General features: G+C 40.2%; 1 protein-coding gene across 2 annotated transcripts in view; it reads left to right on the forward strand.

The window, feature by feature from the left end:
• frmd3 (FERM domain containing 3) overlaps window positions 1–14,969 on the forward strand; it is a 56,599-nt gene that overhangs the window by 32,347 nt on the left and 9,283 nt on the right. For both annotated transcript variants that reach the window (XM_067611938.1, XM_067611947.1), the window contains exons 10-13: window positions 2,567–2,655; window positions 4,802–4,876; window positions 6,417–6,485; window positions 6,689–6,813. In XM_067611938.1, the coding sequence (XP_067468039.1) occupies window positions 2,567–2,655; window positions 4,802–4,876; window positions 6,417–6,485; window positions 6,689–6,813 (358 nt within the window). The remainder of the gene's footprint in view (window positions 1–2,566; window positions 2,656–4,801; window positions 4,877–6,416; window positions 6,486–6,688; window positions 6,814–14,969) is intronic.

The following is a 14,969-nucleotide window of genomic DNA, read 5'->3' on the forward strand; positions in this document are numbered from 1 at the left end:
TTCACCCTTGTCGGTTCAGTTAGAGGTCCCATAAAACGCTCAAATGTGGTCATTACTGTAGTTGACGCTGGGTTGCTCTTCAATCTACCAACTAGCCAGTCGATCCATCGATCAATCAATCAATCAATCAGTCAGTCGGTCAATCTCATAATTATTCTCTTCATTACAGAAGCTTAAATCAGCTCTCTCATCTCTGCTTAATTTGTCAGTCTGTGTGCCTGTTTGTCTGTTTGGCAACTCATGAACGGCTGAAGATGCAGTTTTATCTTTGTGTTTCTGTCTCTTCTCTCTGTGTGTCATAGTCATCACTGGTGAGTAAATACAAGTAATAATAACAATAATAATAATAATAATAATAATAGCAGAAAACTCCTAAATTTGATGCCTCTCCCTACAGTCCTGCCCCTCACCTCACTTTATGACTGGGGAACATCTTCTGTCTTTTTCTGTTTTCATTATTTGGTTGTTCAGTGTTGTTTTGTTTTATATCATTTTCGTATTTTACATTTTTTTGTGCACTTTCAATTCATTGATTATTATTTAGGTATTTGTAGCTCATCTGCGTCTTTGTCAATGTTCTGTTATATGGTTGAAATTTCAGTTAGCGTACCTGTTTTGTGTGATTAGTCTCATCATTGTATACAAATAAGCTTCATAGCTCTACTATCAGTAAACGACATGAAGATTATGTGATATTATGATGCATAATCTATATCTGCCTGTGTCATCTCATTTAATGTCAGACATTGTGTTCAGAAAACTGTTGGATTCCTTCATTTTGACTGTGTGTGTGAGCGTGTGTGTGTATTAATTTCTATGACAATCTGTTTTCTGTATTTTATCAGGGTTTGAATGGTGCATTGACGTGTCATCTGTTCTGAGCAGATTGTTCAACTGTATGATCCGTCACTGCATGACTTCACTCGTTGCCCTCACCTCTGTTATTTATCCTGGAACACTTTACATTACAGTTTATCTGTCCCACTTTGAGCTGATGGCAACTTTTTAATACTTCATGATGCTTGAAACAGCAACAGTCCAAAGTCTGGTGCTATTTTATTCCTTTCTTTAAGCTTCTTAAAGGGGACGTATGGTTTTTATTGTGATTTTCTGTTATTTTTATACAGTTATGATGTCAGATGTTTATGTTAAACATAGTAAAGGTCCAAAATTGGAGGAGAACATATGTAAAAATGCTCCCTGCAAGTCAAAAGCTGAGACTTTAACCTGCCCTGAATGCTTCATTTGCAATTTTTGCTCTACTTTCTCCTCGTGATGGCATCAGATTGTTTATGCATGCCCACAGGCCGTCCGTTCTGTAGCCTTTTGTTGCTAAGGTTGTTTCACGGGGTGTTCGCGTTCGTCCACTTGCATATTTTCTTATCAGATTCAGGTTCAAACTTTTACAGATGTATTTGAAAAGTTTCCATTTTGAGTAAAGAACGAGAAAAAGAAGTGAAATCTGATTACTACTGTATGTTTACGTAGCCTCTCAAGTCTGCCGAGATGCAGTTAATTAATCAGAACAGAGTGGGCTCATTGGGAGAAGGCCTTAAAGAGACAGGAGCTAAAACGGCCTGTTTCAGACAAAGGCTGAACTGAGTGGCTGCATAAAGGACCAGTATAAGATAAATAAAGAGTTTTTTCATCTGTAAATCATGCGAAGATATACTAGTAAAGCCCCAGATTATAAATATAGATCTGGAAATGTGCATGATATGTCCCCTTTAAGTGACCAGTTAAATAAAAATACTAGTACATATGAATGTATCTTTTCAGTTAGGATAAGTTATGTTAGCATTAAAACATGTTAAGTTGTGCTTTATTGATCATTTTTGCAAGTCATCCAAAGTGGGACCACAAGACAATTTGTTACCAGTATGTTCTGGTACTTTCACACGCCTGTGACCGCACACACACATGGCCACTGCAGTACATGTGTGTAAATCACTTTGTAATCAACTACATGCCTAATATAAGCTGATCTGTGACACAGAGGGGGCTGGGCAATACAGCTGACTGAGCCATGTCAGGAAAAAGGAACAAACTGGATCAACTATAAACCGTATAGTCAGGCTGTCTGGACCGGTTCTTGATTCAAGGCCCCACACTTTTTTTTCTAAATAAAATGTATTGGCTTTTGACATCACTGGTTGTTACTGTGTTACAGTAACTCATTCCCATGTTATTGATCTCACTGTTTCTTCTCTCCCTCTTTCTTTCATGCCCTACCCTCTTTGAGCAGCATTGATCTGGTATCTCATATTACCAGACTCACAGGACTGAAAGCCAGACACTTACAGGAATATATCCCTCCTCCTCCAAGCCCATAAAGTCTGCTCTGCTAGCTGCAGACCCTTTTACTACTGAGCACTGTGGCTAAATCAGTATATCTGTCTTACATCTTGCTAAGCTTACAGATTTTGGTCTGTGGGTCAGCATTTTGCACAGCTCCCTCTCATTGTGTTCAGCACTTCTCTCGTCCTTATTCACATGTCTTTTCGGTAATCTCCTTTCTTATCCTCGCTGTCGCTCTCTCTCTCTCTTTTTGTCCTTTTCTCTGCAGAAGAAACTGGTGTTGACATTTCACACCTCGACCCCTGCAGCGTGCAAGCACTTATGGAAGTGCGGGGTGGAGAACCAGGCCTTTTACAAGTGTGTCTGCATGCATAAAAACTCACACACAAACACACACACACAAACACTCCCACATACACAGGAGATTTATTGAGCTGGTCTTGAACTCAGATAGCTGCTGTGCAGGATTATTCCACCCCAAAATGTCTCTTCCAACAATGTCCCTTGCCCTAAATAAATGTAATTTTCTTAAAAAGATACTTACCATTCCCAAAATGTGAGTTGAGTTAATACGAGGAACATATAATTATCACACATTATAAATATTTAACCAAGATGGCGCTGATCTAGTGTGTAACTGTTGCAGCAGTTCTTGAATTTATTAAAATGTTTTTTTACTTTATCTGTTTAGCATTCACACCTTGCAACATTTTGCTTTCCTTCATGTTCCTCTTTCATTTTTATCAATCTGTCACCTTATTTTCACCTACGTCTCTGTGACTCTGCTACAATATGCTTCTGTCCTTCACCGGGGAGCAGCAGATCGCTCCGAGGCCATCGCTCTGAATCCACAGAGACTATTGAGACTACTGGTCATGTCAGGAATAAAAACAAGTTTGGGGTGAAGGCAAGAGCGAGAGAATGGGTTCAATATCAGCAAAGCAGTTAAATGACCTTGTTGGTCATACAGAAGAAGATGTTGGCCTTGTGATTATATTGAATAATGCACAAACCCAGCAGCTTAATGAGACTTGAACCTTTTTTCTTTCTTCCATCAACTTAAAATGTGAGTGATTTTAAAAAGCAGAATAAGATCTTGTACCTCTGTACAAGATGTCAGGACTGAACCTCCGATCTCAACTGTTACTGTAAGGCAACATGGAAAAGAAGTCCCTAAAGTTTTCAGAAAAAAAAAAACAGAAGTGTAAACATCTGAAATTCTTTAACAACAGGGCAGCTTCATCTGCTGAGGAAGATGCAATCAAAAGCTCCACTGACAGCTTTTGAGTGGACCTCGTGGTCGTGTTGTCAACTGACAGATCCTGTTTTCAAGGCACTCAAGACTGCGAGAGTGCATCCTCGTGGAAAATCGAGGACATCACATCACAGTTTCCCGTGAAGACAAACTGATTTTTCAAACAACACCCTGGATTATAAATGGACTTTAAATCCTGAAAAATATGTGTTTGAAACTGAGAGGAGGTGCTTCAAAGAGAAAAGGAGGTTCTGTGTAGGTGTGGAGTCAGATGAGAAGGACTGACTATATACGGCTGGTCAGATGTAATAAGGAGACAGAAGGTTGAAGGAGACAAGATTTTCCAAAGGTTTGACACAAATTGCTTGCTGCTTCGTGACTGATCTCTTCATGGTGCCCTCCCTCCTCCAGACTGTCAATCACTCTGAGGGTCTACCTCTCCCCCTTTACTGCGCTGTTTCCACAACCGTTACTTTCCCATATACAGTTTACTCATATCTTCTTTTACTTACTCTAGTATGTTTTAGTTTTGAAATATTTGAGCATGATTTTCCTTTGCTGTATCTGCTGTTTTCTACTGTATTTGCTTCTGCAATGAGCCAATATCCCCTAGATATTGTGTCATCTTGTTTAAAATTACATAACATTTAAATAATCTAACAAAAGGAAGACATAGCTATAAAGTTATACAGTTTTCTGGGAACAGCTCCTGCTTGTGTAACTGGTTATCGACTTCTTAATGACAGCAGCTCATGTGTCTGTGAGAGGCGGACAGAGAGGTAGTGGATGTCATCTCAGATGTCAGACAAGCAACAGAGCCGCTTAATCAAATCAGAGTGGATTGCATTTGTAAATGGCAGCCAACCAGAGCTTTGAGAACACACACACACACAGGCCAAGCAGAGCTGCAGACACAGACTGTACCCGCTCCACTGCTGCTGAGCCTCTGGAGTCTGGTTTCGCATGATAAATGATGCTGAACCAGACATGAAGGTTTGACCTACAACATAAACATTTTAAATAGTGCACATTGAAACACCTTTACATTCTGCTCACTAAGCACAGCAAGTCACTACCAACAGCCACTCATGTAGCTTCAAGTTGCAATCACAAACAAAAACCCATGAAAAAGTTTTTACAAGGATGAATTGTTCAGTGTTTGTGCCTCAGATGCTTTGTAATAATGATAATGATAATAATGTTCTTTGTATGTGTTTCCTTTTGTTTCCCATCCTGTCTTTCTGACAGGTGTGCGAAGTCGAGTCAGATAAAGACTGTTTCTAGCAGCAACATCTTCTTCAAAGGGAGCAGGTTCAGATACAGGTGAGAAACATTCAGGTTGGTTTTCATAAGAGGGCGCATACTTCTTTCTTTTTTACATACAATACAATGACAGATTTTTTACATAATTATAGAGTTTGAAAACAGACACATACAAAAGGAGAACCACACAAGAGAAGTTAAATTTATGCAGAAATTTGACCAATGACAGCAGGGGGAGATATAAGATACAGAGTCAGATTTAACCACTTGACAGATTTCAGCTCATGTAAATTCACCCTACAGTCCTTACATTACATTTTACTGTTGATAATATTTCATTTCATTTCAAGTATTTCCTGCCAGAGTGACAAAAATCCACTAATCATAGTGACCTTTTCCTTCTGTAACCTTACATATTTTACTTACTGTAGATCTGTAGATCCAAATGCTACTTCCCCATCTTTGTACATCAGCACCTACATGAAGCTAGGCATTGATTTCTGTGATTTACTGACCCTAATATCACAGGAAAGCCTCTATATAAGTCTGTCATTGAAGCCATGTTAGCCCCTGATTCCCTTCTCAGACAAAGCTCTTTACTGGGCTTACACTTCACGCCGCTCCATTTCATCAGCTAGCTAAACCAGTTTGGCTCAAGGGCTCAAAGATGAGTAATAACATATGATGGACTTTATTCTGAAATATGAGAATTTCTGCAAATGCAAAAGAGGAACAGATGTGTAGTCCACAAACCAAGGCAATTTTCATAAAGCAGAGCAGATTAGATATTTATTGGACCAGGTGATCCCTGTTCTTACAGCATTTTCCAGCATAAGCACATAGTATTGATGTTGCTGTCTCCTGTACTCTCAAGTGGGTGTCTACCACCCCAGATGTATCATTTCACTCTCTAATTTACGACCTAACCATCAATCTCAGCAACAATAGACTAAGAGGTGGGATAGTGGAGCCTGCTGGCTTGAAACAAAGTGGTCAGAGTCCAGAAACTCCACACGCCCAACAATCAGACTAATGGAGCTGCTGACCCTGCTGGCAGGAAACTACCTCCTCAGCAGCTTAGAAACAGAAATGATTATGAGCAACAACTGCAAAGCTGATGAAAGATTACATGGTTCTCCTTTGACATACCTGCAAAATGTCTTTACTATTTACAGCAGCTAGAATATTGACATGGAAACAACAAAAACATCAGACTTAAGGCACAATTTCAGTTTCAAAATTGATTTCTAGATTTCATCCTTTAACTTTTAAGGCACAGACTAGTCTGACACAAAGTCTTATCACAAACCTGTTAGCACAAAGCCTGAGGACCTGAAGTCTGATTAGTTCTTCTAAAAACAAGAGGTGATTGATTTGTGAAACACACTTTTATAGACTTGCTTGTAATGACCTGTCAATGCTTATTGTCAGGTCTTTCTGACCTTTGTCTCAATCTTTGCTTTTAAAGTCTGTCTTTTAAAGCCTTTTGTGATTGAAATTTGAAAAATACAACATGGAGAAATATAAATTACTGTATTTTTTACAGCAGTTGAACCTTTGTTTCTTGTTCTCCGTGTCTTTCAATATGTGTGTTTGTCAGTGGAAGAGTAGCCAAAGAGGTGATTGAAGCCAGCTCTAAGATTCAGAGAGAGCCGCCTGAGGTGTGCAGGTAAAGACAAATCACCTGCACTTGCTCACACAGCTGCTGCAGAAAACATTTATTGAAAATGTCATGCTTACTTATTTAATACTCCATCTCTGAGGGATACTGCTTGGAAAAAATCAAATTATACTCCCTATATTGACCTCAAAATGTGCAAAGAATAATCTTGAAAATACAGCAACATCTGTTGTTGATGTTTGTGTTTTCAGAGCCCAGTTTGGTCAGAGTCGAAGTTTTAACTCTCTGAGCCATAAAAACCTCATTATGAACATGGAACCGCTGGTACCTGCACTGCCCTCCACCAACGAATATGAAGAGACGGCCCCCGACAATGGTATGAGGATACATCTTAGTCCACACACACACACACACACACACACACACACATACACACATGCCCTCCTGCCACAGACCTCAGGAAAGTCACATGGAGTCTCTCTTATGTAGGAAGAAGCACACGCACATGCCCAACACTCACACAGACAGAGCGTTAATTGAGCAGCTGATGCTCCATCCCTCCATCAGTCTTGTCTCCCTGGAGACACCAATCGCAGCATGCTAAAAATACCCTTTCCATGATCCTCCCTGGGGTCACCACCATGCCTGTGTCTGCATGTGTGTGTATTTTGCAGGGGAATGTACACTTTGCAACATCACAGAAACAGAACCATAGACCATGTGTGGGTTATAATTAATAGAAAAGTCAATTAGAAGTAATTTATTCAGCTCCAAAGAGTCTGTTTCTGTTATTTCTCTCTTTCTCTTCACTCTTATGAGTGTAAATGCAAGCTGTTGTTTGTTCATTTCTCTGCTTATGTGTGTTTATGAAGGTTCAAAGGTTGCATCATTTAGTGGTTGCATCATAAAAATGGAAGTTGAGCACATCCATGCTTTGCTGTAATGGCTGAAATTTGTTAGTGAACCTTGGATACTGTATACAATGTGTTTGTGTGTGTGTGTGTAATCATCCTTCCAGTTTTTTTTATTTTATTTTATTTGTAGCATTATTTAACCGTTTTTCCACATTTCAATCCTAGTATCACTTTGATTATTTAAAAAAAAAAAAAGCCTATTTGCCCAACGTTTCAGGGCCATTCTGCATTTATTGTGCATTTTTAATATAATTTCACCACATTAAATTGAGGTGGCATTTGAATGAATCATGTTTTATATTTTTTAAAAATATTAAAACATTAGAACACCTCAGCTAATGACAATGCAAGGTTGTTATAGTAACACAACAATTATAATTATGGTGCTGTGGTCTGAAAAAGTTGCACTACCCAGTCATGTTTATTGTGTTTATCACATAAAACAAATAGGTAATTCTTTATTTTACATGTGTGTTATTTCCTAATCATTCCTCCAAAGTTTCTGGGATCAAAGGATGTAATTTGGTACAAATGATTGGGAGAGCTGGATTTTCTGTGAAAGAAAAGCTTAATTCAAACCCAAATAAATTTGTATTCATTATTCATTTACAGTATGAATGGAACCTTTAGTCTCCATTCATGTTGAATTGTATGCTTGCCTGTAGTCACATTTAACATTTTTTGATGTTCAGCTGACCTGCTGTGCACAAACGACTAAAAGACTCAGTTACAATTGCAATTGATTAAAATCCAGTTCCAATTAAACTAAGTCTTTTTCCCTATAATTTGTCCCATATTATCTAGTTTCTTTCTAGGAAATGTCTCAGGAAATTATTCAGAGTTTATGAATCCACAAAATATAATGTTACCAAAAGATCATATAAAGTAGGAGTATGTAGTGGTGAGGATCAGCTCTCTCTCCATGATAGCATGGAATAAGAGAAGAGTGTTTTTATTCTTGTTATGTGGTGATGTGGCCGAGCGGAGCGATGAAGCAGCACAGACTAGCTGGTATTTGGTATTTTAAGGCTTTTTTCCTCAGGACACTACCTTCTCAGAGTAGATTTATGTAATCCATAAAGGGTATTCACAACACAGCGGGCTTTAGTGTTTCCCTCAAGACGTTTTTTGCATTTTATCGTTATTCTCTGTCTCTTTTTTTCTCAGTTATTATTCCAGACACTCTCCACTGCAACCTATTATCTGATCGAAGCATAAATCTTGTTGTAAAGGAGGTAGGAAGAGCGGAGGGTACATTACACAAGACAATACAAAAGCTGGGACAGGGAGAATATGAGAGAGGAGAAAACGGACTGTAGGGCTGAGAGAATAAACAAAGGTGAAGGAGGATGTTCGCCACAGGCTCAATGTGAATGTAAGGATGCACAGGAGAGAGGGAGATGGGGGAGCGTGTGTGGCAAAGCATAAAAGGAGGAAGTGAGGATGAATGTAAGACAAATCGAAGGTCAGATTACAGAAGGAATGTAAAACTAAATAAAGTAGGGAGGGTGACATGGGGGATTCATTACAGTCGGATGTTCTTCAACCAACCAGGAGTACGTGAACACCAGGGGGCAATGGTCAGAAGGCACATGGAAGATTTAGTAGTAACTCAATTAATTTGAAAGAAAACAGAAATTCTATCCAAATATTTGTGTTAAGGAGGAAAACAAACAAAGAAATAGCATTAAAAGTTGGTTTATTTTAAGTATGTTTATCATCGCAATAACCAATAAACTACTAACACAGGCTGACAGCACAGAACATGCCTACCACCAGCCTGACTCAGTGCCACTCAAAGTGGTAGTAGCACAAATACAAACTTTGACCAAAAGAAAGATAATAAAAATTGTGAATGCCAGGATCAAATGATCAATTTTTATATGATTAACAGTGTTGAATATATCCATATTAAAATTAAACACATTTGGAGCACGATAGTGGTGATGAAGTGGTATTTGGGCTCATCTGAGGCTGTGGTGGTACATCAGGCTAAAAGGTTGGGAGCCCCCAGCTGCTTGTTTTTGACTGATGTTTAATCCTAGCATCTTCTTAGGAGAATATTATCTGTAAATCAATTTTTACCCAAAAACATGAGAGGAGTTGGCAGTACTTTCTCCTACCCTGAGTAATGTCTGAAGGGAGCCCACCATTCAGAAGTTTACAGCAGCTTGTAACCTGGCAGACAAAACCCAGGACAGTTCACAAAACAGTGCAGTGAGTAGATGGTAATAACCTACAGTAGATGAGTTTTTATCAAATCAGTCCATTTTCTATCATCTGTAGTTTGGCAGCTGGATACTGTTTAAAATGATTTCAGTGAGTACATCTGACTGAAACAAAAAAATGTGATTTTCAAAGTGAGGGCCACATGTCCACCCCATCCTTACTGGAAATGATGCTCTGGAAAGCGATAAAACCACTTTGCAAAGATCCTGTCTGTACCACTGAGTTATTGTTGCTGTATTTTGTCTTCTCTTTTCCTTCATCCATCCATCCAACCAATGCTCTCCTCACACCACAGGACTTGACCTTTTGTCTTTCACAGTCATGGAGTCCTCCCTCTCTTATTACCTAACTCCTTCCCCCCCTCCTTCCCTCCATCTTTTACACCTTCCCTCCCTCACCTTCCTTCACTCTCACATATCGACCCCACCCTTTAGGGCTTCACACATGTAAAGTCCGACCATACCGTTTATGTCATCACTCTCTTCAAACTTCTTCGCCTCCTCTGACAGAATTTACGACCATCCTCTCACTTTCTTTCGCCTCTCTTTCTCCTCTCCTCCTCTCTCTCTCTCTTTTTCATATCTCCCTTATCCCATTTAGAGGAAAATCAATTCTGTCTTGGCTCAGGGTCAAAGAGCTGCAGCAGTAACCATCTCGGCTGTCTGAGTTGGTTAGTTTGGGAGGGGCAGGAGGTAGTCATCAAATGAAGAGCCTCATGCACCACTGACAGGATACAGGCTGAGTAATGACATGAGATTCAATTTGAAAACGCCTCATTTCCTGCATTTCCTGCCCCTCTGTGTTGTATACTAGTCAATAAAGTAGGAAATATTTTATTTGTTTATTATCTTAAATATATTAAAAGCATGTAAGTGAAGTAATAAGCTGTTATGGACAAGTTTTAGATCTTGCATCCTCCTATTTCCTGATCAGATTCTGACAGATTGACTACATGTTTCCCAGAACAACTAAAAGCCCTTCGTCAACCCGGTTTTACCCAGATTTGGAAGATGATAGTAAGTTAGATGATCACACTTTGGTGTTTGGTCAATCAGAGGACTGAATCCTGAAGGTATTTAAAACAGAGAACCACCAATCACTCTGAAAATATACCAGCATATTACATGGAGACCACAATTATAGAATCCTTTAGATGAAGCCAGGTTAAGGCCGGGGTACATCTAAAGGCTAAAAGTGTTTATCGCTGTTCTGAATGGCCACATTTAAAGATACAGAGGTGGCAGCAGGTGTTGCACACTGTTGAACACCCCAAAAATGATGAAGTTGGTAGAATACAAAAAGAGAACTTGAGAGAGAAGTCTAAATGCTGCGTACACTCGGCGTACCCATTACTACATGAAGTGTGTTTGCTTGTTGGATTGTATTTTCAGAGAGTTACAGTTACAATCGTTCCCACTTCATGCAGCAATTGGTGTTTGGAGGTGAGAAAGTCAGCAGAGGTTGAATTTCTCTCTCAAGCTCATTTTTCACTTACCATCACTTTTTGTGTGTACAACCGAGTGCAACACCATGAGTGCCTTCGAGGGAAGATTGTCCTGAAAATGTGCGCTGTTATCCCCATTTGATTGATTATCGCATCCTCCCCATGACAGCAGGCTTCAAGTGTGGCTGCTCGTATTAACGCTTTTGCCTATAAGACGTGGTCGGATGACAAATCATACAAATGAGTTCATTTTGAGCACAGCCGCCTTTAAACAGTCAAATGCTGACTGTTTTAAGGAGGCTGCTGCTGCAAGGACTTTGGGATAAAGTGTCCTCGAGATGGTCTAGGATCATTGTCTATATTCAGAACACTAATCTCAGCCATTAGAAGGGAAACAGGAAGCTGACCCAAGGTCAATGCTGACCTTGTTCTGTTTGTACAGCTTGTCCCCTTCTTATCTACCAAAATCCATACAGAGACGTGCGTGCACACACACACACACACACACATCCAATAGTCACGTTTTGGCTGAGGCTGTCACACATGGATGTTTCAGGGCTTCATATTCATGTCTCACATTTGAGGCCTCACGCACACTCCTGCCATCACCATAAGTTTTCTTTTTTCCTCAAGCAAAGTGTTGTACAGTTATATTCACAATAATTTAACATTTGGCCACATAACAGTCCAGTCTGTGATCACATATTAGCTCAGAGGGGTGAGTATTTTAGTGAAAAGCAGAAAGTTTGTGTCTCTTTCTGATAGAAGGAAAGATAGAGATAAAGAAAGACTTTAAGAGAGGAAAAGAAAGTGATCCCCATCCCATCCTGGGTCAGGCCTGCCTCTCTGTAATCACTGTTAGATTAGCTGCCCCTCTCCAGCCAGGACCACCTGGTTAAATATAGAAACTGCAGCTTTGGGCCTGATCCATCACTAATGCCCCTCCAGTCTTTGTTAACATCGCTGACATTCACAGAGGCCCACCATGTCTGTGTATCAGAGAGAGAGAATGTGTCTGGTGACGCTGTCTCTCACTGTCTGTCTAAGTGTGTATGTATAGGCATGTGTGTGTATTTGTGCATGTGTGTGTGTGTGTGTGTGTGTGTTCGTACCCATCCCAGCGTCTGAGCTCAGCTGGCAGCCCAGTCAGTCAGCGTGTGGGGGTCTTGCAGCAGACAGCTGGGACCGAGGTTCGTCATCAGACTTAATGATGGAGGTTCTTGAGCACAGAAACAGCAGTGATGTTGGAGGCGGCCTCATGCAGAGCAGCTTGGAGTTGGGAGTTAGCGACAGAACCAACATAGGTGACGCCCGGAGCTGTGGGAGCCAGGGCAAGGCAGGGGGACTCGAGCTGACCCCAGACAGACTGCAGGGTGAGGGGATGGAGGAGGAACAGGCCGGGCCTCTCGAGGTATTCCACCCAGGGGAGGCTACAGAAGAACGAGACTCATCGATAGTAGTGGCAGAAGCCTTGAGGTGCCAGGTGAAGATAACAACACGACGTAGCCTCCACCTGCGTATAGCCAATCACACGGCACGAGATGTTTATGTACGGCTGGTGGGTCACGGGGGACGCATCGCCGGAGCCAGTACTGCACATCAGAGAAATACGCTGGAACAGAGTAAGATGAAGTGGCAAAGGGAGGAATACGAGTTAGAAATACATCCAGTTGCACACATACATACATGTTCAGTGTAATGCATCTTTTGTTTTGCAGTTTCCTCACGTTTAGTGTCTTTTAATGACGTTTTATATATAGCTGTGAATCCCAATAAGTGCATTTCTTTAACACATCACATGAAGACTGAATCACAGGCCTTCACATTGTCTCAGTGTGATACAGTTTTAAAATGTGTTTCTACATTTAAATGAATGAGGTGCAATAGATGTGAAATGTGCAGTGAGTGTGTGAGCGAGTGGTTGGGCTGCCAGGTTTGTTGTGGCAACAGCCTGGTGCAAACTGTAAGTGTAATCTGTCAAATATTCTTAGACTCTCAAGAGACCTCTTTAATGTGTGTGTGTGTGTATGTGTGCGTGTGTGTGTGTGTGTGTGTGTAACTGTGTGTGTGTGTGTGTGTGTGTGTGTGTGTGTGTGTGTGTGTGTGTGTGCGTGTGTGTGTGTGTGTGTGTGTGTGTGTGTGTGTGTGTGTGTGTGCGTGCAGCATGCACAATGTATAAAATTAACTAGAGAGAAATAGTGGACAGATTTGTGGTCAAATAACACTTTAACACTTAGACTATTTGAGTGGATATGTGGATCACAGAAGACAGCTGCGATGCTTTTATTCCCGTTCAAGTTTTATGAGGCCTTTTATGAGATAAGCAAGTTTCTTGACTTCAAATCCTAGTTTGACAAAGGCAAGGGCAAAATGTTACAAAGAAAGCCTTATTTTGTTTGACCTTTTGATGAAACTCTAATAAGGTATTGTATTATCTTATGATTGTGTCAGTAATTAATCATTACAACATGCTTGCAGTTTTTATTTAGATATGGTGATAATTTGATTTACAGAGAACTGGTGACTGCACAAGTTTATAATCTGTTTAAGGGAACATTGAGTCTGCAGGGTGGTCCTTCACAAACTGGACTCATTTTCAAGTACCTGTGTTGGCAGGCTTCCACCCTGCTGAGGTGTCCTAGAGCCTGACACTCAGATGTTGCTCTGTACATCTGATCCTGCTCTCTGTCACTTGAGACTGCAGAGGGAAGGCCAATAAAAGAGATTGTTGGATCATTAGTAAGATCTGGTGTGCGTAAGAGGAGAAAGTCTGCAGTGAAATGCACTGCACTTTGTAGCATTGTTGCATTATTGATACCATGCAAAACAAGCACTCTTAACAAGGAATACAGTATTCGGCTGATGACTTTTGTATGAAAAGCTAAAAATTTAATATTTCACAGACATTTAAAACTTTTCTTGAGTGTCAGGAATCATGTGTGTTGCTTCAGTTAGAAGAGTTGAGAAATTAATCCAACTGACAGTGAAAAGAGCTGAACAGACAGTAGAGTAAATGAGGGGTCTATTTGCTCTTATAGGTATATATACTGTACATTGTAGGTGTTTGAGTGACGACGATGAGGTTTCATGGCAAAGATAAATAGCTCTGTCAACACGTTCATAACAGGGGAAAACCCTACTCTCCATGTCTCCATAAGTGTGTGAGTGGTGACCACACAGGAATCTAGCGCCTTGTACTGTGAATCACCACATCTAAGGAGAGGCTTGTTATTGAGCTAACTGGACAGAAAACAGACAGTATTTCAACTCTGGGGGGGGGGCAACACTCAGGATGTCCTTCATCTGATGAGAAAACATAAAATAAAACATTTTCTACACATGAGGTCGGGTTTATTTTCTCAAGATGTGAGATAAACTTGGCTGCCCACATAGGAAACAGTAAGCAGACATTACTGTTACTTACTGTGTGTGGTGATGGTCATCAGTTTGTGGTACTTGCGAGCAGTCAAATAGAGTAATACTTTAATTTAGCTGTAAATGGTTTTCCTCCTTGATGCACAACTTTCCCATAAAGCAGGAATAAAGCATAGTGAGTTAAAAATGAGAAGGTGGGAAGGAGATTCTTAATGATTATAAGAGTCTCTTATGACTGACATGAGATGCATACGGATGTTTTTCAAAAAGGAACCAGGCATTACATGTCATGACATTAGTAGCCACTGGAACTTGTTAGAGTTTTAGCTTTTCACTTGGTTTGATTATTTGCAGAAACAGACAGAAGCCTCTTAACTTGGCATTACATTTGCAAATTAAAGTCAGTAAAGGAAACACAAGAATTCCGTTCATCGTGGATCAGTTGTACAACACTATGATCTACAGTACATCATCAACATTATTTGCATCATATGTGCCATTTTTGACTCTTATTCATACTATTTCACCCCAGGTCTGCTGCAACAGTCTTTATTCACAGAATATGTTCAG

The sequence above is a fragment of the Thunnus thynnus genome, chromosome 2 (assembly GCF_963924715.1).
Source record: "Thunnus thynnus chromosome 2, fThuThy2.1, whole genome shotgun sequence".
Classification (NCBI taxonomy): domain Eukaryota; kingdom Metazoa; phylum Chordata; class Actinopteri; order Scombriformes; family Scombridae; genus Thunnus; species Thunnus thynnus.